The following is a 26,392-nucleotide window of genomic DNA, read 5'->3' as shown; positions in this document are numbered from 1 at the left end:
AGAGATCCTTTTCAGAGTTATTTCCTATTACTCTCTTTTATATATTCTAAACTCTAGCCAAATTAATCTATTTTCTATTTTTCAAACTTGATGTGCCATCATTTTAACCTCTATATAAACAAAGAAAAAATTTTCTCATGACTAAAACACACTTTCACTTCTGCCTCCTAAAATCCCTACATCTTTCAAAGATCAATTTAGGTGCCACTTCCCACCAGAAGCCTTTTGGAATATCCCTAGGCATTCTTCCAGGGAAAAGTATTTTTAAAATTGATAATGATACTTTGATATAAATGATTTCCTTTGTAATCTTAAATATTTGGTTTTATATATTTAAGGACATTATTCTAAGAAGGGATCCGTCCATAGGTTTTACTAGTCTGTCCAGTTTGGTAAACAACTTGAAGTTGTTAATACTTTTTCATTTCCTTTTCTCAAATTATCTTGTACTTATTTATCTCTATAAATATATATTTCTCCTGTATTTCCTGGGGTGGGGGACAGAAACTGTTATTCCTTTTTTTTGATTGAGTCTTTTGTACATAATAAATACTTGTTGAAATGGATAGTTCTAATTGTTAGGAAGCTCTTTTAATATTTTGTTGAAATCTCTCTATCTCAAGAACTTCTTTCACTAGGGGCAGCTAGGTGAAACAGTGGGCTAGAGCACCAGCCCTGGAGTCAGGAGTGCCTGAGTTCAAATGTGGTCTCAGACATTTAATAATGACCTAGCTGTATGACTTTGGGCAAGTCACTTAACCCCAGTGCCTTGCCAAAAAGAAAAAACCAAACAACAACAACAAAAACCTTTCACTGATTAGTTCTGCTTCTACAAGGACAGAAGATTTCCACTCTTTTCTCATTCTAGTTTTCAGTATTTGTAGACAATTTTCTAGATATCATATACTCATTTTACTTCCAAAGCTACTCAAGACTGCTCTTTTCTAGGTTTAATATGGCCAGTTTATATAACCATTCCCCATAGAACTTTATTTCCAAATTCTTCATTACATCACCATCTCAGTTGACCAAATCTTGGATCATCAAAATTTGACTAGTTTTCAATTTTGCAAAGCTGTTAGAGGAAGTTCCACCCTATGTAGATGAGTATGTGTATTGTCATTTATACATATATTGTGCACATATAGACTTGAAAACATATTTTTAGGATCTGAGAGTCTCTGAGCTTGTCTAGTACTATGATTAAGGTACTCCTGAGGGACCCTTAGAGCATGTCCAGATTCCTCATCGTGGAGTCTTGTGTGTTCTATCACATATGTGGGGGAGAGCCTCCTCCGACTGACTTCCGGTATCTTGAAAACTTTCAAGATTGAACCACTCTCTCTTATTCTGGAGTTCTCTTCCCTTCTACTCTCTTTCTACTGTCTTCTATTACCCCAGTTCTTGAAAATGGGTCTGAGTGTTTGTTTCTCTCCTGAATTATTCGTCTTCCTCAGTTTCAGATGCAAGAGGCAATCCTCATGAGTTTGAGTAATAGAGATCTTGTAGCCAGGATTACAGGCAGGATGGCCTCAATCTCTCTGGTTTCAGGCTTGAGGCTAGCCTGACCTTAGACTTGAGAAGGGTTTTGGATTTGGAACTGGGACATTTGCAATTAAGCTGTCTGAAGAAAATATTTCTGTCTAAAATCTAATCTGACTGTTAAGTGGCTGATGGAACTGAGGTTCAGGGGGCCACCCTGTACAGGTGAGTGTATAGTATCAGTGAAGGCTGAAGTCATTTACAGAGAACCTAGGTACCCTTCATGCCCCCCTTAAAGGTATCAAAGAATCCTGGTGGGGGAGGTATGAAATGGTGGAATCTAATGTACCTAGTCTTCCAGGTGAGGAGGGTCAGGGTGGCATGTGTTACAGAGCATATGTGATAAATATGATCACCACATGCACATACCTATGTAAAAAGACAAGAAAGGATGCTGAAGAAGAGAGAAGAGCAGAGAAGGGTAGTTTGAAGGATATGCTAGGAGAGTCTGTCTTTTGGCTTGATGACTGGGGAAATGCCCACAATTAATCAGATTTATAGAACTGTAGAAGCTAATTAGTGGAAAGCATTACGGTAGACATCCAGGAATCTTCTCTATGGTATCCTTGCAACAAATATGATTCTTTCTGCTTAAAGAACTCTAGTACCAAATTCTCCTCTCTTCCAGGTCTACCTGTAAAGAAGTCTTTTCTTGCATTAAGGTAAACCTTGATTTTGGTCTACTGTTTGATATTCTGTTCTTAAATCCCAAATGGCATGCCAAGTCCTCAAGTTGTTGTTCTTCAATAATGTCTGAACCTTCATGACCCTAATTGGGTTTCCTTGGCAGTGGTTTTCCATTTCCTGGTCCAGCTCATTTTATGAGCAACTGAGGTAAACATCTATGTGCTTAGAGTCATATAGCTAGTAAAGTATCTGAGGTTAGATTTGAACTCAGAAAGATAAGTTTTCCTGACTTCAGGCTTGGCACTCTGTCTACTCTGCCACTTAGCTAGCCTCAATTACTGGTAGACAATTCCTTCCCAAGTTTTCTTTTCTCCAACCTAATATTCTTCTTCCTTTCAAATGCTCCCCATTCAATTTGAACTCATGGACTTTCCCATTCCTATTACTCTCCTTTGAATGCTTTGCCAAACTAGAAAATATCCAGAAATGGGCACCCAGGATTGTTCATGTTTTACATTTTAGGCATCCAGAACGAAACAAAATATTTCAGACCTGATCTGACCAGAAAGACTATATGTTAGCAAGTAGTATGGATAGAAGAGTTTGGTTGACACTGTGCATCAGAGATGAGGGAGATTGAAAACACTTTTAAAGCAGCTAAGTTGGATCATGTACCACAAATAATCATAGGGATGCCACCCAAATAAGGTACTAGTATTATTAAGGTACTAGCTTATCTTTTGCAAGAAATTCTGTGAATGGAGAAATAGGCAGTATATTCTAAGAAGTTTGTAGTAGCTTGACTTCGCGAGTTTTCTTACATCCTTGATGGTTGTGTTTTAATGAACTTAGCTGCTTTACCTCTAGAAGTAAATACTATTCTTCTGTTAGAAATCAGGTACAGAATACATTTGGGGGAGATTTGAACAATAATTAAATATATATTTGGCAAATTTGGTCTCAAACTTCCCTTAAAATGGATCTCAGCTTTGTGCAGTTGCAAAAAACTAGAAACAATAGAGATGTCAATCAAATAGGAAAAGACTGAACAAAATGTAGGAGAAAGAAGTAAATGGATTATACTATTGGCCTAAGAAATGATGAATATGAAGAATACAGAAAAACACAGGAAGACTATAATGAATTGATATCAAGGGAAATAAACCAAAACAGGAAAAAACAAAATGCTAACCACAATATAAAAGTAAAGAATAACAATAACAGCAATTGTAAAACCTTGCCATGAGAACTAAATAATCATAAGGCTTGGTCTTGGAAAAAAGGAAGGAAAAATATGACTTCCTTTTTTATAGACTAACAAATATAATGCTGTCTAGTTTTATATGTTAGTTTTATAAGGTATAACTCTGGGAAAGAGGGAGAGGAATATATTGTAAATGAAAATGATGAAAAACAGAAAGAATAATTTAAAAAATGAGTTCAATCTCCCATCATTGGGAATTGCTGACTGTTGGTGGGCATCTTTATGTCAAACTCTGGCACTGTCACCCTCTTTTTCCCTAGATATCATGCTTTTGTTAAATCAGTTTAGGATAACACTCCTGTTTTTAGCTACCATAATTACAGATTCATATTGAGTTTGAAGTCCACTAAAAGACCTATTTTTTTCACATGCCTAATCATGTCACTTATAAAAATGGCACAAGGAAGAAATACTGACTTTAGTTAAGGACCTGGGTTCAAAACTATCCTCTAATACTCATTATTTGTCACCTTGAGCAAATCAATTAATCTTCCTGGGTATGTTTTCTTCTCTGAAATTAGGGGTTTAGACTTGATGGCAAGTTAATCTTTGAACCCAAATGTCAGACTTTAAATTTATTGCTATTAAATTCTACTTATTAGATTTGAACCATGAGACTTATTTTGATCCTGGATCTGTCATTCATATTAATTAACTCAGTTTATTCTCTTTAGAAATGCCTTGAATATGACATCCATCTTTATGAATTGATAAAAGTAAAGATGATTTTTTAATGAAATTCACAGATAATAAAAGAAATAGTTCTAAGAGAAATAGTAAGCAGAGTCAAGTGGATAGAGCACTGGGCTTTGAGTCAATAAGATTTTCTTCCTGAGTTCAAATCCAGCCTCAGATTTTTACAAACTGTGTAACCCTGAACAAGTCATTTCACTCTGCCTCAATTTCCTCACCTGCAAAATGAGCTAGAAAATGAAATGGCAACAACTTCCACAATATTTGCCAAGAAAACCCCAAATAGGGTCAGAAAGAGTTAGACACAACTGAAAAAAAACTAAACAACAAAAGGACAGATGTCTCCAAGTAACCATCCAGGCATGGATAAATAATTTTAGACTCAAATTATTCAACCAGTTTTAAATCCACCCAGTCATTAGCATCTAGTCCACACATTCACAACTTGTCCATAATCTCAAGTATGAGAGACTTTACCAAATGCTTGATTGCAATCTAAGTACATTATGTTTATAATGTTCCTCTAGATGTACAAATCTAGTTATCTAGTTAGAAAAAGAAAGGAGGTGGTTTTTTCAGGAATTCTTCTTTTTTTTTTTTTTAAAGGCTTTTGCAAGGCAAAGGGGGTTAAGTGGCTTGCCCAAGGCCACACAGCTAGGTAATTATTAAATGTCTGCTGAGACCGAATTTGAACCCAGGTACTCTTGATTCCAGGGCCAGTGCTTTATCCACTATGCCACCTAGCCACCCCTAAAAATATGGAACACTTCATGAATTTGCGTGTCATCCTTGCACAGGGGCCATGCTAATCTTCTTTGTATCATTCCAATTTTAGTATATGTGCTGCCGAAGCGAGCATGTAAGGAATTATTCTTGATGAAGTCTTATTGGCTCTAAATAATTCCCAAATTTCTCATTCTGAAAGTTTACAAATCAACAATTTAACCAAAATGCTACATAATTTTGCCAAGAATCAAAAGTCAAACTCATCAGCCTGGATGATGAACAATCTAACCTTTTCTCCTTTTCTGAGAAAGGAAGAAATATTTTCTTCTCTTCAGTTCTGTGGTTCCTTTTGCATTGTACACAATTTTTCAAAAATCTAGTGGATTGACAGTTGTATCCACTGGTTTCCTGTGGAGAAATGTCAGCCAGTCTTGGTGACTAGTGCTCATTGAGGTCAGTGAGATATTCTTTTATTATCCTGCCTTTCAATTCCCTGTGAAACATTTTATCTCTCATTCTCAGGCTAAAAACCACACTCTTTGTTAGAGTAAAAGAAAATATATAAGATTAAAGAAGTTTGAGCTATTGCTATCTCTTCCAAAGAGAATAACTTTTTTATCCCTCCTTTCTTTATTCTTTCTCCCTCCCCTGAGAAATAAAATTATCATCATAATCCTTAAACTTTATGTAAAGCTTCAAGATCTGTGCTTAAAACAACTTTTAGGAGGTGGATACTTTTATTATTCCCATATTACAGATGAGGAAACTGAGGGTGAGGGATATGAATTTCTAGACTCTGCATTAAGTCACCTAGTTGCCTATCACTTCTTCCCTCTTTGTGTCTTTGTCCTTCAGCATTAGCCTCATCCCATTCTTAATTCTAATTCTCCCAGTCTCCCTAATTCTACAAAAGCTTCTAATTTTTAGGGAAAAGGGTGACCTGGTCTTCTTTTTCATTTTTTTTTTATAAAATACATTGCTTTTTAAATATAATGTGCTTGATAAACTCCATGTTTTCCAATTGGTCTTTTTAGACAGTTTCCCCATTTTTTCCAGGTGGGTCTGTTGTGTCCATGCTTTTATAATTTTATTCTTAAGACTTTATCATTTTTTGTGGGGACTGATTCCAATTTGTCCATATCTTCTTTCATTCATTTATCTGTTTTCTCTGGTTCTCTCCACCTATGTTTCCAGAGCTCAAAGTTTTCTCCTTATCCATCTTTTTACTTTTATCCTGGGTGATTTTTTATCTATTACCTATGATTTTTGAGGCATCATCTCTTCCTGACATTTCTCTAATCTATTATCCCTACCTGTGCTCTAGCTCCTGAGCCGTCAGTATTTACTATCATCGGCAACCTGAGGAATCTAGGTAGCACTGGTTCTGGAGTCAGAAAAATGAGTTCAAATTCAGTCTCAGATATTCTCTGGTTTCCTGGCCCTGGGTCAAGTCATTTAACCTTTGTTTCAGTTTCCCCAATTAACCTCAATTTCTTCATCTGTAAAATAGGAATATTAACAGCAACCTACCTCTTAGGGTTGTTGCAATGAGCAAAAGAGACAATAATTATAAAGCACTTCATATAATACCTGGAACATGGTAAAGGCTATTTATTTGTTTATTTATCTATTTATTCATTTATTTATTTTTTAGATAAAGGCTACTTCTTATTGGAGCAGTTAGTGGCATACAGTCAGGAAGTCTCATCTTCCTGAGCTCAAATTTTACTAGCTGTGTGACCCTGGGCAAGTCATTTCATCTCGTTTTCCTCAGTTTCCCCATCTGCAAAATGAGCTGGTGAAGGAAATGGCAAACCGCTCTAGTATCTTTGCCCAAAAAACCCAAAATGTGATGACAGAGTCCAATACTACTGAATTATAACAACAAATACCATATTTATCTATTATCATTTAAATCACTTAGGTAACTCAGTATTACTTAAAAGGAGCTCTATAACTTCTTCCCTTTTTTTTTTCCTTCAACCTCCTCAAATTGACATTTCTGAAAATGACATTATCATTTTTCTAATCTCCTGGAGTTTATAAATTTCCTGGTGCTCATAAAATACTTGGATCTCTTATTTTAAGATAGAGTACCAGTTCTGAGAAATATAAAAATGAATAAGGCATGACCCATGACCTGAAAAAACTCAAGTCCCATCCAGTCTGTCCTTGAGTCCTGTCATTTCTTCCTCTTTTCCATTTCAGGTGCTACTCAAGTTTACACCTTGACTTTTATATTACTAAAAACCACTCTCAATAACAAAGAATTGTAGAATTATGAATTTAGAAGAGAAATGGCCTTGAGGTCATCTCATCTAACTTCTTCACTATTTAAAGGGAGAAACTGAGTTTCAGAGAAGTTATTTACTCAAACTTACCTCAGTAGTAAGTGGGAAAGTGAGAATTCAAACCTAGACCCTCTGACTCCACATTCAACTTATTTTTCATGGAATAATTCCTACTTACAATTTTTTCTTATTTCTTTTCCCTTCCCCCCAAACCTACTCTACATATTACATTTCCAAATTAATCTTTCTGTACTAAAACTTGGCACACATCATCTGACAGCTCAGAAATCTTCAAAAGCTAACTATTGTCTACAGGATAAAGTACAAACTTCAAAGTTCCCAGTCCTAAGCTTCCACCAATCTACTTCTAACCTTCTTTATTTCTTTCTTGTCCTCTCCAAGTATTCTTTAGACCACCCAGTCAAAGTTGGCTCTCATGATTCCTGGTTTATCAGATTTAGCCATTTGCTCATTCTCCTACCACTTTTTATTTTTTTAATTTTTTTTTTTTTTTTAGATTTTGCAAGGCAATGGGGTTAAATGCCTTGCCCAAGGCCAAATGGCTGGGTAATTACTAAGTGTCTGAGGTTGGATTTGAACCCAGGTACTCCTGACTCCAGGGCCCGTGCTCTATCCACTGCGCCACCTAGAGCCGCCCCTCCTACCACTTTTTTTTTAAGGTTTTTGCAAAGCAAATGGGGCTAAGTGGCTTGCCCAAGGCCACACAGCTAGGTGATTATTAAGTGTCTGAGGTCGGATTTGAACCCAGGTACTCCTGACTCCAGGGCTGGTGCTTTATCCACTGAGCAACCTAGCTGTCCCCCTCCTACCACTTTTAAAATAAATACTGATATTATCAATTCGTGTTTCAACTCTTCTATGAGAATTTCCTGAACAGACTTTCAATGGATAAAGTGACAGACCTGGTGTTTTAGACTCATTTTTTGAGTTCAAATCTAGCCTCAGACACTTCCTAGCTTTGTGATCTTAGGAACCCTGTTTGGCTCAGGCCCTCATCTATAAAATAAGCTGGAGAAGGAAATAGGAAGCAACTCCACTATTTTTGCCAAGAAAATCCCAGATGAGGTCATGAAGAACAGAACATGACTGAAAATGACTGATCAAAAGCTATCCCTTCTCTTACCTGTGTATATTTATATTCTAAACCTCTCATTCAACAGTTATATTACTAAAAATCACTCTCTTTGTTATTGCTTCACACCTTGACCATTATAAAGAATTGTAGAATTACGAGTTTAGAAGAGAGATGGCCTTGAGGTCATTTAACATGTCTCCTAATATTATTTAGCAGGACCCATCCTGAATCTTTTTATGCTTGCTTTGTATTACTAGCACTAGGGTAGTCTCCTGTATACAGTAATCTATTATATAAATGTTACTGAAAATTGTCATGGGAAAATAAAGTCATCTTCCCCTCTGAGACTATCTACTGTGTACTCTGACTATAGTTTTGACTACCTAGTTTTGTGCACACTTGTCTTTGCATTTGAATGTAAGCTCCTTGATGGTAGGTATTGTTCTTGCCTTTTGTTTTTTTTTTCCAGCACTTAATATGAGAGTCTAATAAATGGTTGTTGAAACTTAGTATTTTTTTAAAAAATATTCCTCCTGATCTAAAATTATATTATAAAGCATCAGTCATCAAAATTATCTGGTATTGGCTAAGAAATAGAGTGGTGGACCAGTGGAATAGACTAGATGCAAAGCAGGAAATACTTATAGTAATCTGCTGTTTGATAAACCCAAGGAGTCCAGCTATTGGGATAAAAACTCTCTCTTTGATAAAAACTGCTGGGAAAATTGGAAGTTAGTATGGAAGAAACTTAGATTAGGACCAACACCTCACACCCTTTACCAAGATAAGATCCAAATGGATATAGGATTTAGACATAAAAAAACAACACTATGAGCAAATTAGAAGATGAAGGACTAGTTTACCTGTCAGATCTATGGAAAGGGGACCAGTTTATAACTAAGGAAGAGATGGAGAACATCACTAAAAACAAACTAGATGATTTCGATTACATTAAATTAAAAAGCTTTTGCACAGATAAAAACATTGTAACCAGGATCAAAAGAAATGTAATTAACTGGGAAACAATCTTTACAATTAATATTTCTGACAAAGAACTCATTTCTAAAATATACAGAGAACTGAGTCATATTTTTAAAAAAGCCATTCCGCAGTTGACAAATGGTCAAAGGTTATGCAAAGTCAATTTACAGATGAAGAGATAAAAGCAATTCATAATCCATAGTCATATGAAAAATTGCTCTAAGTCATGACTTATTAGAGAAATGCAAATTAAAGCTGCTCTGGGGTACCACCTCACCTCTCAGACTGGCCAATATGACCAGAAAGAATAATGATCATTGTCAGAAGGGTTGTGGGAAATCTGGGACACTATTACACTGTTGGTGGAGCTGTGAACTCATCCAACCTTTCTGGAGAGCAATTTGGAATTTTGCCCAAAGGGCAACACAAATGTGCATACCCTTTGGTCCAGCAATACCACTACTGGGTCTATACCCTGAAGAGATGAGAAAAAGGGTGAAAACATCACAAGTACAAAAATATTCATAGCAGCCCTGTTAGTGGTGGCAAAGAATTGGAAATCAAGTAAATGTCCTTCAATTGGGGAATGGCTTAGCAAACTGTGGTATATGTATGTCATGGAACACTATTGTTCTATTAGAAACCAGGAGAGATGGGAATTCAGGGACCCCTGGAGGATTTGCATGAACTGATGCTGAGCGAGATGAGCAGAACCAGAGAAACATTGTACACCCTAACAGCAACATGGGGGTGATGATCAACTTTGATGGACTCATTCATTTCATCAGTGCAACAATCAGGGACAATTTGGGGCTGTCTGCAGTGGAGAATACTCTGTATCCAGATAAAGAATTGTGGAGTTTGAGCAAAGTTCAAGGACTATTCCCTTTAATTTAGGAAAAAACCCAATATCTTATTGTCTGATCTTGTTATCTCTTATACTTTATGTTTCTTCCTTAAGGATATAATTTCTCTCTTATCACACTCAATTTGGATCAATGTACAACATGGAAAAATGTAAAGACTGACAAATTGCTTTCTGTGGGGGGGGTAAGATTGGGAGAAAAATTGTAAAACTCAAAATAAATAAAATCTTTAATCAAAAAAATATTCCTCAGTAACAAAATCTCTATCAGGAAAAAAAATTATTTCTATGACTCTAATTATTAAAGTCTCTTCTTTAATGACAGCTTATGTTACAGAGAGCCCACTTCAGTGTTGTAACTGGCACAGGGATTCAAAGACTGAGTTCACTCTGGTTGGTGACAAGGGTCTTCTCATCTCATCTTGGAATCTTCCTGAGATGTGATTATGAACACTCACTCCATTTCAGGCACATGGACCTGAAAAGGAATATCCTCTGAACTCCTACCCTCTTCCTATCCTCCAAAACTGCAACCAACTAGGAACTGTGCCCTGGATTCTCTCTTTCAACTGAACTGACCTCAAGAACCGTCTCAGTTAAGGCTTTAATAGTACATCCCACATATAACACTAAAGGAACAAGAATAAGTCCACAATGTCACCTAGATTCTCTATTAAGAATTAATGGGGGGGGGGGGCAGCTAGGTGGTATAGTGGATAAAGCACCGGCCTTGGAGTCAGGAGTACCTGGGTTCAAATCCAGTCTCAGACACTTAATAATTACCTAGCTGTGTGGCCTTGGGCAAGCCACTTAACCCCGTTTGCCTTACAAAAAAACCAAAAATAAATAAAAATAAAAAAAAAAGAATTAATGGAGGGGTGGCTAGGTGGCATAGTGGATAAAGCACCAGCCTTGGAGTCAGGAGTACCTGGGTTCAAATCCAGTCTCAGACACTTAATAATTACCTAGCTGTGTGGCCTTGGGCAAGCCACTTAACCCCATTTGCCTTGCAAAAAACCCTAAAAATAACAATAAAAAAAAGAATTAATGGAAAGTCATGGGGAAGGATAACACAGGATGAGGCAGTATGGATTGACAGCATCGACATTAGTGGAAAGTATACTTGACTATTTTGACTGTGATTAGAGCACAGGGTCTGTTATCAGGAAAACTTGAGTTCAAATCCAATCTTATATATTTCCTTGCTGTGTGACTTTGCTGTTATCATTTTAGCATCTGTCTCAGTTTTTTCATTTTAAATATAATTATTTAATTATAACACCTACCACCCAGGGTTGTTGTGAGAATCAAATTATAACTGTAATGTGTTTTGCAAACCTTAATGAGATATAGCAATGTTAGTTATTATCATTTTTTTAAATCATAGGACTGAAAGCAGTTTTTAACAGTCCTTTGATGATAGAGATTACTCCTTAAATACAGGAATATCTATCCTCTTCCTTTTTTCTCCCCATAAACCTCTTTGTCCAAGTGGTAAAGGACATAGACGCCTGACCAAAACTGCAAGAATTCTCCTGCTGATGTTCCTATCCACCAGAACCTAAAAGTGAGATGAACACATAGAGAAAGACAATAAGTTGTTTGAAAGTGATAATTTCCAGGGAAATGGATATTCTCAGTTCACTCTAGTCTGGAGGGGACTTTGATATGTGTCACATTCTTAATGGAGGTCCACTGTTGGAGTTATAAAAATCCTTTATTTGGGGGAAGATGGGAGGACTGGAGAGGGAGGGGAATCAAATTTTTCTCTGACAAAATGTCAAGGTCCTAATCCATGCCTCATCCTTCTGTCTAGTAACTTTTCTGAAATTATTCAGAACTGGAGTCATCTATGTCTGGAATAAGCTAGTATAGAGACTCCCAAATTCCTATTTCAGTGGCACTTTCTTGCCTCTAAGACCAAGCAGTCAACTCAGGGTTTCCTCTCTCTCTCTCTCCCCTCATTCTATTCTTAATAAAGCACAGGTAACACAAACACTGCAGATTTTTAACCTCTTCCTTCTTTCTGGCCCCCAAACCAGGACACCACAAATCCAACCAACTCTATAGTTCAAGATGGACTCCACAATACTTAAAACTCAAGTTCATTCAGATAGCCATAGATACAGGTACAATTATACTGGAATCCTTTTTTTTTCTTTTTTTAGTTTTTGCAAAGCAGTGGGGTTAAGTGGCTTGCCCAAGGCCACACAGCTAAGCAATTATTAAGTGTCTGAGACCGGATTTGAACTCAGGGACTCCTGACTACAGGACCAGTGCTCTGAGCCACCTAGCTGCCCCTGGAATCCTTTTTGAAATGAATTTGTCCAATTAGAAATGCATATGGTTTGCTTAAAAAGCATAATGTCTAACTTTTCTGGGCATATAAAGTTGCTGTAGTAATATTCCAATTTGAAGCTCAGGGCAACCTCCTCCTTTGACCATTTTTCCCAACTGATCCCATCAAATGGTGCTGATTTGTGTCTCTGTGTTTTCCATCTCACAGTTCCCAGATGACCCCAACAATTACAGAACACATTAGCCCTAACTGCAGGGATGACATTTCTCATTAAAAACACAACACAACAAAAAGCCTGCCCTTGAACGATAGAACCTCAAACTTCCAAGTCTCAAGTATTTTGGGGACCAGTTCATTCATCATTCCTGATTTGAGTCAAATTTACATGGACTGAATTACCCTGAGACAACATGGAATCTTCATACTCCTTATTTTAACTGGAATGCTTGCCCAAGCAGAAGTCGTCTATGAGGTTTTTTGCAAAGATAACTTAGAATTCCAAATAAGTAAGAGGAGGAAGTAGACACCTAGTTCTTTTCTTTGCCAACATTTGTGTCAAATCTACAACCATCTTGATATGTTTGCTACACTCACCTTTTCTGGTCCTGTTAAGTCCTTAATTAGGCACTGAGCAGTCATTACCAAAGGGAAGGAGGTGGAGGTGAGAACACACAGAGTCCATTAAGAGGACCCAACATGTTAAGGTCAGGGGGAGTCTCTCTAATTAGCAACTGACCTGCATACTTCTGAATCATCATCACACCTGTCATCATATGAGGCTGGAAGCTCCTGAGCAGTGTTAGTTACACAGGTCTTTGGAGCCACTGGTTCTTCCAGGTGGGAAATTGCTGGCATTGTTTCTATGTCTGAATCTCTCTTTGAAAAGCTGTCTCTTGGAGATTCATTTTGCCTAAGATAAGCCAAAGATTGTGGGTCTCCAAAGTGGATTGGGCTTCTATTTTTTCCAAGGGCTTTAGGACAATTCTCTGCCTTAGGAGGTGTGAAAGATAATGAAAGGCTATATTCTTTGTATCTCTTGACCTTTCCTCTGCGGTGACTTAAAGAGCAGCTCTCTCTTTCAGCCAACTCCTGTTTTTCTCTGGTCCCTAGATGGACAACCTCAGTGGTCTTAGAAGTTGGGGACCCATCCAGGTTTCTGCAGATCCTATTGTTGCTTCTTCTTCCTCTTCGGGGAAGCTTACTTCTTTCTTGGGGCCTTTGCCGAGTCTGAACCCGCTGACTTTCATCCGTAGAAGATGAATCCGACATTTCTTTCTGGAATTCATTCCATCGAGGACTTGAGATGGGGAGGTGAAACTTACTTTTCTTCCCACTTCTTTGCTTTTCTGCATGTTCATATCTTTCTGAAGCCTCTCTCTTCCTCCGCCTAAACCTCTGTTTCAACTGTTTCTTACTAGACTCCCTACAAGTAGGGGTCAGCACCATGACAGGGGTGGAATGCTCAAAAGCATCTTCTGACAAATCATGCAAGGTAGAAGATCTAAACAATGCAACAGGCAAAGGAAAGGGTGGGAAATGGGAAATGGAAGAGAGCAGTGGGGAAAAAAAGAGAGAGAGAGAAAGAGATGAAAATGGCAGTATGAACTTAAGTTTGTAAACAAAGATTAATAGGAAAGAAAAGGAAAATAAAGGGTTTTTCCCCCCTTATATCAATGTTGACCCTCAATGTCTAGTATTAGGCAGAAGGAAGGAACCATGTGTCAGGATGCACAATTATATAGAAGAATAATTAAAAAAAAAAGCAAAGAGGCGTGGGGGATGAAATGGATAAGACTCTCCAGTACATACCTACAGATGTCCTGAGTGGATGGGCAGACAGACAGCCGGGACTGACTTCTGGGAGCTGTTCCAGTTGTTGGGCTGCTTGCCTGTTGAAACAAATTGGATAATTTGGAATCTTGATTAATGTAATACATGCTCGAAATCTTATTTTTTTCCCACATATTTAAAAAGTTGCAGCAGATGTTGCTGCCAGTCATGGTGCTAGCTCTTCGTCTCACAGAATACAGGAAGTTCAAAGTGGTCTGTGTGCAAAAGAAAAACTTGTTTGAGGAACTACACAGCTGAGAAGCTGCCCTTAACTTGGTGCAAGAGGAAGAAGATTCCACAAGTTTCCCTTCTATTTACTGTAAGCTTAAGAGAGGACCTGGGGCCAAAAAAAAAAAAAGATCCTTAGCATTGTCTCCTCCCCACCCTCTAGGGTTATTTAGAATTGATCCGAATCTAGGAGGCTCAGTTTATCAGAGTTTATTCATTTACCAAATGCTTCCAAGCATGGATTATTGGAATGGACAGAACAGTCAGTCTCTGAAGCTGATAAGATCTCTTCTAGGTTGGAAGCCGGGGCACATTTTGCTGAAGGCATCATCTAGTTACTATATGGTCAAGGTCAGCAGAAGGGGAAGGATACATCTAAAATGTTTGGAGTGATAGTTCTCCAAGAACTCTACAGAAATATTCATTTCTTTGATTATGACATCAGTCTACAAAGCATGGCAGTTCAAATATGATTCTCCTTCCTCTCATTTTACAGATGAGGAAAATGGGGTCTAGAGAGGTCACATCATTTGCCAGAGGTCATTCAGTTAGGAAGAATTGGAGCTGGTACTTTAAAACTGGTCTGACTTCAAGGTCCACTGTTGGTTTTCCTCCCTCCTATTATATAAGACTGCCTCTCACTATTAACCTTTAATGTTTTTAAAGGAATTCTATTATAAATAATATCAGCTGATATTTAGATAGTAATTTAAGGTTTAGAATGTGCGTTATATGCATCATCCCAATGTACTAGATTCAGTCTGGGAATAAGATAGGTTGAATTAACTCTCTGGGGTTATTAGTATGCCATTTATCCTTAGCACTGAACTCGAAGAATTCAAAAGAAATCTATAAGGCAGGAACTGTTTAGTTCTTTTGTCTTTGAATTTCAAGCACCTAACATAATTGTTTTTAATAAATGCTTCTTGAACTTTGAAAGACTCCAGAACTCTGATCAGCAATGACCAGCCCCAGAAGCCATGAACTAAATATACAAACTGATATGCACATTTCTAAACACTGATGATGTAAGCATTTGTTTTCTTGACTATTCTTTTTTTTACAAGTTTTTCTTTGTTTTCCATTGGTTGGAGGGGGTGTGAAGAAAATATAAATGTTTGTTAATAGAAAAAATTAATAAAACTTAAAAAAATTGATGAAGAAATGTTGAATGCATGAATAAAACATCTTCTCACAATGTATTGAGCATCCTGATATCAAAATTTTGATTTTCAAGACTTGAATGATACACAAATTTAGCTCATTGTGAATTAAAAGGCCTCTACTTTATAGTCATGGCAACTTTACTGTTTGTTCCATTCAACTCCTAGGGGTGAACATGGAAAATTAATACAAACACCAGGGGGTGCTCACAAGTAAATTCTGGTACTAGTAGAATTACTGTTACTAGGGTGGCCACACATGAATTGTCATCCCTCTGGGATTAGAACTGAGACTTGGGTATTTTCTCAAGGTTTAAGAAAAATAATACCAACCTTCCCCCTGCCTCTATGATTGTCTGTTCTGTCCTCAACTCAGCTTTATGAACAAAAATTATCTTATCTCTGAAAGGGGAAATTCTTCTCTCTTTTTTTTTAATGTGTATTGAAAATTTTATCTGGGTTTTGATGACCAGGAAGTTTCATAATACATCCTAAGCTTAAAAATTAAATTAAGTGTTCAAAAAAAAGAACAATGTTTCCAAACTGTGGTTGTTATTCACATGGCCTAGAAGAGACAGTAGAAGGAGGAAATAAACGGCAAGAACTGTCAAAAGGAAAACTTGGGTTCGTTCTAGTCCAGAACTCTGGTGGTCTGGATCCCTTTGGTAGTCTGATGATGCCTTTGACTCCTTCACATAATAATGCTTTTAAATGCATAAAATAAAATATAGAAGATTACAAAGAAAGCTTATCTTCCTTTGTGGGTACTTAATAAATGTTTATTAGCTGATTGATGTTGAAATGTAGTTTTATATTTATACATATATACATACATTTGCATATGTATGTGACTATTTGTATATGTGGTATATAGCTATGTATACATGTATCCCACATGCACATACATACCCATACATACGCACATGGTTCACAGACTTCAGGTTAAGAAAGAAAAGGAAGGAAAAAGATCACTATCTCATTCTTCTTGGATCATAAGTCCCATTCAGTCCATCTTCCCCTGGTCATCTTTACAATGGTATTGACATAAACCTGGTCAGCTCTGATAACTTCTGTATAACATTTGTGCTATGGTGATTTCCTTACACATACTCTTTCTTTCAACTAGTTTCTTCAAGCTCAAGGGCAAATTCCTGGAACTTGAGTAAAACCAGATAAAATTATCTTAACCAGCAGCTATCCTCTCCACAATGCTTCCCAATCACTTTCCCCTTTAAGTGGGGTCTACATTTTTTTAATGATAAATAAAATAGTTTCCCATTACTTTAAGTGACATATCAAAACCTATATGACTACCTAGAAAGATGACTTGGTAAGGCAGGCAGAATGTATCATGGATAGAACATTAGATCTGGTGTCAGAAAGACCGGAGCCAATATTTGACTCAAAAACTTACTAGATAGGGGTGTGATCATGGGCAAATTGCTTAATCTCTGCCTCAGTTTTCTCATCTGTAAAAATGAAGATAATAATAGCACTGACCTCACAGAATTGTTGAAGATCAAATGAGATATAATCATCAGGTATGTTTGCAAACCTTAAATTACTATATAAATGCTTATTTTCATTATCATCATTATTATTAATAATTACTTATAAAGGTCCCTTCCAATAATCAGATTCTCTCTGGTTTCTGACTGTCTTTCAAGGTCACTATGTATACCAGGAGAGTAGGAGTCTGGAATGCTTTCTCACCTCCACTCTAACTACTGACCTACCTGGCTTTCTTGAAGACCCATCAACTAAAACTGACTTTGCCAATCCATCTTAATTCCAGTGCCTTTCCTATTATTTCCTATTTATCCAACATATCATTTGATTTGTATCTATTTGTTTGCATGTTGTCTCCTCATTAGATTGTAAGCTGTTGAGGCTAGGGAACTATCTTTTGTCTCTTTCTGTTCCCCTAGCATTCAGCACAGGGTCAGCATAGTAGGCATTTAATCAATACTCACTGAATGAATTGAGTACTTGGTAAGATAGTTAACAACCTCAGGCAAGGAAGAAAGGGAGATTGACAGATGAAGTTAGATGTAAAATCTTAGACCTGTGTCAGCTTGTAGCAACAAGAGCATTGGTTCTGTAAAGCAACTGGCTTCAAATCTCTGCTGTACTAACAATTAGTATTTATATGGCATTTGAAAGTCTGCAAAATACTTTACAAATATCTCACTCATGAAAATCTCATAACAACTTTGAGAACTAGATGCTATTTTTAATTCCATTTTACAGATGAAGAAATTGAGACAAAATGAGGTTTAATGACATTCCTATGGTGGAAGAGCTAATATATCCTCCACTTTGTCAAAGGCAGAATTTGAATTTTAGTCTTCCTGATTTAAACCAGAACTCTGTCTGTTCCATCAATCTTGCTGCCTCATCACAACCCACATACTTTTTTTTTTGTAAGGCAAATGGGGTTAAGTGGCTTGCCCAAGGCCACACAGCTATGTAATTATTAAGTATATGAGGCCGGTTTTGAACTCAGGTACTCCTGACTCCAGGGCCAGTGCTCTATCTACTATGCCACCTAGCCGCCCCATCCCACATACTTTTAAATTATTCACTTCAATCTTCTGAGCCCATTTTCTCAGTTACAAAGTGAGGGGATTGGATGAGAGGACATCCCTGATCCCTTCTAGTTAACCCATGATGTTCCATGATCCTATGATGTTACTGACAAAAAATTCCAAAGACAGGTCCCTTGCCTTCCAGGAAATCAACTTCCCTGATGTTTTAAAATGAATAATTACTTCAACAGTAGCCTCAGAAAGAGCATTTCTGCATCTGCCAATCATATGCTTCTTGGACACTGGACATATTCTGTACCACCCCCAATGAGATAGCAAAAAACTTACATTGTATATTTTTCTATTTGGATAGCTTTGGGACAACCCTGCCAATTATGTCACTAATTGTTGATAATTATAAATTCAAGTGAGTTGAAAAGAACCCAGTTTTATAATGCTTGATTTTCCCAACTACAGCACAATAAAGCAGAAACAGAATTAAACAGAGCCAAAAGAACTGAGTTTGAATCTTAAATCTACTCTAGTTATCCCTTCCACACCACAGGATTAGGGCTTTGGAGCCTCCTAAATTTAGAAAAAATTTGTGTAAAGTATTCTGGCTATCCCTTTGGATCAGAAAATAAATCTGAATTATAGTGGAATTAAAAAACAAAACATTAACATTATACAATACTACAGGCATTTTTATGCATTTCTGACTTTCTAAACTTTTTTCTCTGTAATCTACTAGCCTTGACGTATTATCTTCAGTTTCTGCAAAACCCTCCAAATTCTCATTTAATTTCTTAGGCCAACCTGCTATATATTGAAACCACAATGGGAAAAGTTGAAATGTGGAAAGGGATAACTGAATTTCCTACTTATGTAAACAGATAAATCATTTGAAGCTCTCAAGGTCTCACCTTCCTCACTTGGAAAATGCAAGGATCATAAATTGAGAACTGGTGGAGATTTTAGAGTTTATCTATCAACACTTCCTTGTTTTACAAATTGGGTTAACAAAGGCTCAACAAAGATGAGTGACTCCTAGGTAAGAGGTAGAGTTTATTCTCTTTTTTTTCCAAGGTTTTTTTTTTTTTTTGCAAGGCAAATAGGGTTAAGTGGTTTACCCAAGGCTACACAGCTAGGTAATTATTAAGTGTCTGAGGCCAAATTTGAGCTCAAGGTACTCCTGACTCCAGGGCCAGTGCTCTATCCACTGGCCACCTAGTCTCCCCCCTGCAGAGCTTCTTCAAATCTGGAACCTCTGACCCCAAAACCCAGTACACCTTTCCAGTTTTATAACTGGGATTAGGACAGTATGTTTCTCTGTTTATAGCTTCATCAGGAAGATGGGTTTAAATCCAGCTTCCAACATTTACTAACTTTATGCTTTAGGCAAGTTACTCAACCTCTGCTGGCCTCGATTTCCTCATCTGTAAAATGAAAATAATTATCTCTCAACTTTTCAGGATTTTCCTACGCTAAAATGAGATTATATTGGTAAAGTATTTTGCAAATTTGAGAACACTTTTTACAGCTCTCTCTTCCCCTTCACAGTTTTTGATATAAAGTGGATGGGCATAAGAAATTAAATGGGAATTTTGAGAGAATTTGTAGAAATCTCAGACAAGACATGAAGACCAGCAGATAACACAGAATCTATGACCAAATTTTAAATTTAAGTACTGTAAATACCTAATAAAAGAAAAAAGAAATAAATTCAAACTTTTTCTCTGGTAGGAAGAGAGGTTAAAAAATTTTACTGGGATTTTCCAGATCCTAGGGATGTAGGCTTCCCAAAGGATGTGGAAGGGACAAATGTATCTATTAGCTAGTAGAATAATAGAATAAAATCTTATTAATTCAGACTATGCTAATTTTGAAGGAAACAGCAATACAATGACAGAATTGCAATTGACCCCTGTTTCTAAAGCTTTCTAGTCTATGTGACCACGGGCAAATCTCTTGGACTGTTCCTTACTCAGTAAAATGGAGCAATATTATTCAATGGAGAAATATTGGAGAAATATTTCTAGCCTTTCCTGTCATAACCATTATCTGTGCTTGTTTGACATTTTCTGTGTGCCTCTGACTTCTTCCCCATTGTTCAGTCTAACCCTCTTCTCAAATATAAATTCACTCATAGAAAGCAACTTCAGCCCCTTTTCCCTTTTCCTACTCCACCTATCTGCCTCTTAACCTTCCAAGGTGTATGCCTCATGTTGGGTCCAGTTGGGTCACTCCTTGACCCCCTCCTCCTGACTCCTCCCTGCACAAGAGGTGGGGTATAAAAGTTCTGCCCACCCTCCTCTCCAGCCTACTGTCTCATCCCCTTTCCTTTCCCCTTTAACTGTCTTTGATGTTCTCATAGATCAATCAGACTTGTAGTTGTTTCTTCTTTACTTAAACTTATTATCATCTTAAAAAAAACAAACAAACTCATTTTCTTTACCTTGCTAAAGAACTGTGAATTAACTGGTTAATTTTTTGCAGTAACCTATGAACTTTTGCAGTAACCTGTGAATTAAAATTTAAACCTTTTCTTACCCTGCTGAGTCAGAGAGCCTTTGTGATTTCTTTACTGAAAAAAAGATCTCCCTCCAATCCCCCATAAATCCTTATCTTCCTTTTAAGATTGTTGGGAAGATAAAAATCAGTATGATAGGCAAGTCTCTTTATCAACCTTCAAATGTCCTATAAAAGTCAGTTATTATAAATGTGCTTCTCCACATTCTACAAAAGCCCTTTGCCATTCACTCTTAGTCAATATTCTCAACAATGATGTAGGCAAAACAAATATGATCTCCCTTTTATAGATGAACAAGCCAAGTTTCAGAAAACCACAAGGAGTTGTCTGTGGTAACAAAATGAGTAAATAGAGGATGGGAGGATAGAAGGAGATTTTCTGAATCTGTTTCCAGTGTTCTTCATATTCTATCTTAATTCTAAGCATAAATAGGACTAGTAGGAGAAAAAACTGAAATCACTGAATAGAACTGAGTTTCCTAAAGCTGGAACACATCCTTACATTCCTTACAGAATCAAAGGACTTCAGAGTTGGAAAATACCTGGAAAGTCACTTAACATAAACTATTGGGGGGGGGAATAATTCCCATTAACAACAAAGTCATTATCCAGCCTTTGTCTTATAATCCTTTTGAATTTGATGCAAGGTTCTGAACCTAATAGGAATTCAAGAAATGTTTTTTGTTATTCCTATATTAGCCACTCTCCCCCCCCCCCCCAAGGAAGGACTTTGTTTCTTGAAATCCATTCTTTTAAAAATTTTAGACTTTTTTAAAGAGACTACATTATGAGGATATGGGACATTCCAATCATTTTGAATATGGTGTGAAAGAAACTCTTTCAAGATGAAAATAAGGGCAACTCTGGCTAAACAAGTATTGAGGAAAAACAAATTAAAACCTTTTAAGTATGTGCCCCTATTCAACAGAAATGTATTGTTTTAATTTGCCAGTTGGTACATTTATGAGGGCTTCGTAATTGGTTCATTCCTTTAATAGGCACAAGATTGATATGGGGGTTGGGAGGGAGACACTCCACTTGGTTGGATGAGCAGAATAATCTGTTCTTTGAAATGGAGCATTCTTTGTAATAGATGTTTATTTCAGATGATTGCATTGTACAGTACATTCCAGTGGGGAAAACAAACAAGAGGCCAGCTGCACTAATTTTATCAGAGTTATTTATATCAGCAGCATAATTAAAGACAGTAATTTCAAATTAGGTTTTCTAAGAATCCACTTATAGACCAGGCCTGGCAACCCATCTTGGTGGCATCTCAGCCATGCCCCTACTCCAGAGACAATGTTATAAACCCTTTGGTTCGCCAGGAAGGTTTGGAGATTAATTGTTATTTCATAGGATTCAAAAACTTTTGCCTCCCCACTGTCCTTACCATTTGAGATCCTCTCAGTTTTGAGAATTCCAAAGCCTAATGAAAAAAGTGACAAAGAACTACATACACAGGTATCAACAAAAGGTGGCTTATGGAGAAACAATATACACATTAATAATGCACTGGGGTAAATGACTCTTGAACTTGATCCTGGGAATATAACTGGATCAGCTATTGCCTCTTGAAAACCCCCCACCAAAATCTGCTCTAAATTTCATAGTGGTCTCCGGGATAGTGGTCTCTGGGGAACAAAACTTCCATGAGTTAGAGAAGTACAGAATAAGAGTCAACCTCTTTCAGATTTTGTGGATTTTTGCTGATTGAAAGAATCAAGGACAAGGACAAATGTGAGTCTTTTATAAAACAAAAGCAAACTTCAAAAAATTAGCCTGAAGACATAATTTACTTCCCAAGGGCAAATACTGGCCTGGGCCTTTGTTTTGTATATGCTCATTTGCTTTGGACCAACAAAAGAGCTTTGGAGTTAATAACCAGACTTTGAACCCCAGAAGTGTTTTATGATTTGTAGACACACACATATATACATATATAGTATATATATATATATATATATATATATATATATATATATATATATATATATATATATACATATATAATTTTGCTTGGTTATAGCTTACTCAGTAGAAAAAATGATTTGGTTCTTTCCCATAGTTAGTACATTATTTCTCACTGTGAAGAATCATCCCTGTTTCAGGAAGAGTTGATCCAAAATTCCCCTTCTCTCCTTTTCCCCAAACAACAACAAAAATACTGGAGGCTAGCAGAAGAGGGTCTATTCATCTTGGTATTATTATCTACAGTCTGGAAGATTAGGTTTGTTAAAGAGGGGTCATATGCTTCTGCACTGTAGCCTGAGACATTAAGAAGAAACTCATGGAAGCTGGTGAAGAGGGAAAACTGGAGAGGCTAATGCCAATGCCAGGTGTGAGGAATGTAGGGCATTGTTGGTCTTCACAGGGTGGAGGGAGGGACCCTAGGGAATCCATTACAAAGGGGAAATGGCCACAGCCAACCACAAAAGTGGGAGAGTTTTCCTAAACCTATTCCAAAGATGACAAAGTCAAGATTAGAAAAAACTAGTCCTTAACTGATCAAGAGTGACCTTGAGATCATGACCTAATGCAACTGACTTTGTGCAATTAGGTAATTGAATATCATCCCACACACCCGCTGTGATGATTGGGGTTCATCAGCATATCATGTGTTGTATGATGGGGGGATCATATTAGGGTCATATCATGAGAAGGGCAGACCTCTTAGACTGTAACTCAAACTCTGAGAGTCTGTGAAAATCCAAGAGGGAGGGGAAAGAGTTTCTGAAGACTATAAATTACCTGATGTTCAAATGCTACCTTGTGCCTCATGCTAGGGTGAGGTATCTGTATCCTACAGGATTCATGAATAAAATCTACAATTTTCTTTCATTCTAGTAGATTTTTCTTTTATTTATAACACCAGGTAAAGCAATTCTTGATGCAGGGGAAAGATGAAGAGAATTTTGAATGTAGAAATTGGGTGAGATTGACTATCACCTACTCTTGAGAGGTAAATTGACTTGAAGTAGAGGATTACGATTGTAACAGAAACAATTGTAATTTTAAAAGCTGCTTGGGTGGAGACCTTCCCCATTCTTGATGTACCTTCATTCATTGTTTAATATACAATTTGTATCCTGATCTTCTTAGGCTTTCCCTAATTCTTGGTTTAGTAAGAGAAAGGGAGTTCATCTTTTGCCTCTGGATGAGAGGCAAGACATTAAAAACCTGAGCTTGACTGTGGCTCAGGGCCACAGTCTTCTCTACCAACCTGTGGCCCATCCAACCAATGCTGACTGCTTGGTTGTTTCTCTCTCTCTCTCTCTCTCTCTCTCTCTCTCTCTCTCTCTCTCTCTCCTTCTCCTCTCCTCCTTTCCTATGTCTTGTAACCTTTTTAATCAATTTTTGTTTTATTTCCACCCTTGCTTTCCTGAGTCAGACCTGAACTCAAGTAGCCAGCAGCTACACTCTGACCTTTCTGAAAGAGTACCTGCTGACTACTTTGCAGAGAACATGAGCAAGAACTTGAAATGGGAAATTAATTTAGACTCAACCCAACTCAGCCCAGTCTAGTAATGGAGCAGCCCAGCTGAGGTTATCTGAAAGCTTCCTGTGAGATTAGTCTGTGAGGAGCATGGTTTAGCTGTGGATCCAACTGTCTAACATAGGTATCATGCTGGTCAGTGAACTTTGTGACTATAGCCCCAGAAAAAGAGAAGGGAGATTGAGGTCTGCCATTCCATGCAGAATTGTGAGTTGTTCTGACTGTGTGCCTCTTTAATTTTGTGTCTGCTCTCCCCCGCCCCCCATGGGCATAGTATGCATTGAGGAAGAATGAACTTCAGATTTAAGAGAAGACTGTTAAGTAACTGTTATTTTTGCTTTTCCTTTTTTTAAATAAACATTTATTAAGCTGCTACTATATGCCAGCTAAGTTCTGTGAATACAAAATAAAATATGAGACAATTCTTGTCCTCAAGGAGCTCATAGTTCAATTGTGGGGAAAAAGAGGGTGGGGGATAATACTTAAAACTTTCAGTAAATGCTTTTGTACTGAATGAATCCAGTCAGATGACTCATTTGTTAGTAGGAAGCCTAGGAGGCTTAGTAATTATGGTACCCTAAGGGATGCAGCAGCTGAACCTTGGAAGGAACCCTGCTAGTGTGGGTACAAGTTAGGGGAAGCAGGTTTGTCATGAGAGAGTGAACCTCAAGAAGAAGAGGGGTGCTACTATAAAATTATTTCAAGTCATTCCTCATATTCCAGTTTAAAGCCAGTAAAGTCATTCTTTTCTTTACCTGAGTCACATTCAGAGATAGACTATTTTATTTTTGTTTGAATTTCTTCTTTCATTCTTTCTTATTTGTGCCCTTCTTTCTTCTTTTATTAAAAAGAAAAGTTGCTATATTGGGTATAGATTTTTTCTTTTAAATCATAGGTTTAGGTCTAAGAAGGACTATGTCCTACTTTATACCCCACTCCATTTCACATATGAAGAAACTGAGCTCTAGAAAGGTTAAGTGACTTTCTTACATTCACATTAGCAGCACATAGATGATCTGAGACTTGAAACAAAAAATTTAGTGGCGGCTAGGTGGCGTAGTGGATAAAGCACCGGCCTTGGAGTCAGGAGTACCTGGGTTCAAATCCGGTCTCAGACACTTAATAATTACCTAGCTGTGTGGCCTTGGGCAAGCCACTTAACTCCATTTGCCTTGCAAAAAAAAAAACCTAAAAAAAATATTTTCTAGGATAGATAGTATGATATCAAAGACATTAGCATATTCCAAGAAAATTGAGACCATTCACTTTTCTCACCATCTCTTTATTTCAAAATCTTTTGCCATCATCCCTCATTCTCTCCTCCAATCTCTAACAAGGTGGGGATCCTTTTCCTTGTTGGGAGATTCCATCTTGCCCAGTTTCTAGTTTCAGATCGCTTCTTTCATCATTTCCATTCTCTATAAGCTTCCATCTCTCTCTCTCTCTCTCTCTCTCTCTCTCTCTCTCTATATATATATATATATATATATATATATATATATATATGTATATTTCTTCTCTACTATGTTTTCCCCTCCTTTAAAAAAAAGTCCTTTTCTAAAATCTTGGGATCCCCTAAAATAATTCCAAATCTCTTATCCCCCTTTTTTTAGCAGAACTCCTTGAAAAAGCTATCTACACTTGTTCCTCATCTCTCACTCATTCCTCATCTTTTTTAAGTCTGTCTTCTGACCTCATCACTGAAGTCAAAACTCTTCAAAGTTATCAAATCTCTATTTTCTAGATCCAATAGTCTTTTCTTAGACCTCATTCTTCTTAATCTGCTGCATTTCAACTACTGATCATGTTTTCTTTATGAATATTTTCTCCAATATGGGTTTTTATGACATGACATGATTTTTCTCTCAGTTTTTTTCCCTATTTGATTACTTGTCTCCTATGTTGAATTATCAACCATATTATGCCCTCTAATTGTAAGTATACTCCAAGGTTTTTTCATTTGATCATTTCTTTCTTTACACTATCTCCCAAAGACCTTATTATTCATTCTGCAAATTACCCACAATTGTGTGTGTGTGTGTGTGTGTGTGTGTGTGTGTGTGTGTGTGTGTGTATGTGTGGAGGGGGGAGAGGCAATTGGGGTTAAGTGATTTGCCCAAGTTCAGACATGTAGCTAGTCAGGATTTGAGACCAGATTTGTTCTATCCTTCTGTACAGTCCTTGTGACTGAATAGGGTAAATCTCTATCCATTGTGCCACCTAGCTGCCTCAGT

The 26,392-nt window shown here is 37.1% G+C and overlaps 1 protein-coding gene and 1 non-coding gene across 7 annotated transcripts in view; both read right to left on the bottom strand.

Annotated features, from left to right (window-relative positions):
• MARCHF1 (membrane associated ring-CH-type finger 1) overlaps positions 1 to 26,392 on the bottom strand; it is a 663,738-nt gene that overhangs the window by 117,720 nt on the left and 519,626 nt on the right. For 5 of the 6 annotated variants that reach the window (XM_074229019.1, XM_074229017.1, XM_074229018.1 and 2 more), the window contains one exon: positions 14,194 to 14,273. In XM_074229019.1, coding sequence (XP_074085120.1) covers positions 14,194 to 14,273 — 80 coding nt within the window. Of the gene's footprint in view, positions 1 to 13,120; positions 13,886 to 14,193; positions 14,274 to 26,392 lie in introns of all 6 variants that reach the window. The other variant, XM_074229021.1, reaches the window with a different exon arrangement.
• On the bottom strand, positions 4,879 to 4,985 carry LOC141519801 (U6 spliceosomal RNA). The gene has a single exon (XR_012477437.1). It is a non-coding gene; the product is annotated as a U6 spliceosomal RNA (small nuclear RNA).

The sequence above is a fragment of the Macrotis lagotis genome, chromosome 3, assembly GCF_037893015.1.
Source record: "Macrotis lagotis isolate mMagLag1 chromosome 3, bilby.v1.9.chrom.fasta, whole genome shotgun sequence".
NCBI lineage: Eukaryota > Metazoa > Chordata > Mammalia > Peramelemorphia > Peramelidae > Macrotis > Macrotis lagotis.
Note: the sequence above shows the minus strand (reverse complement) of the source record. Positions and strands in the feature narration are given on the sequence as shown.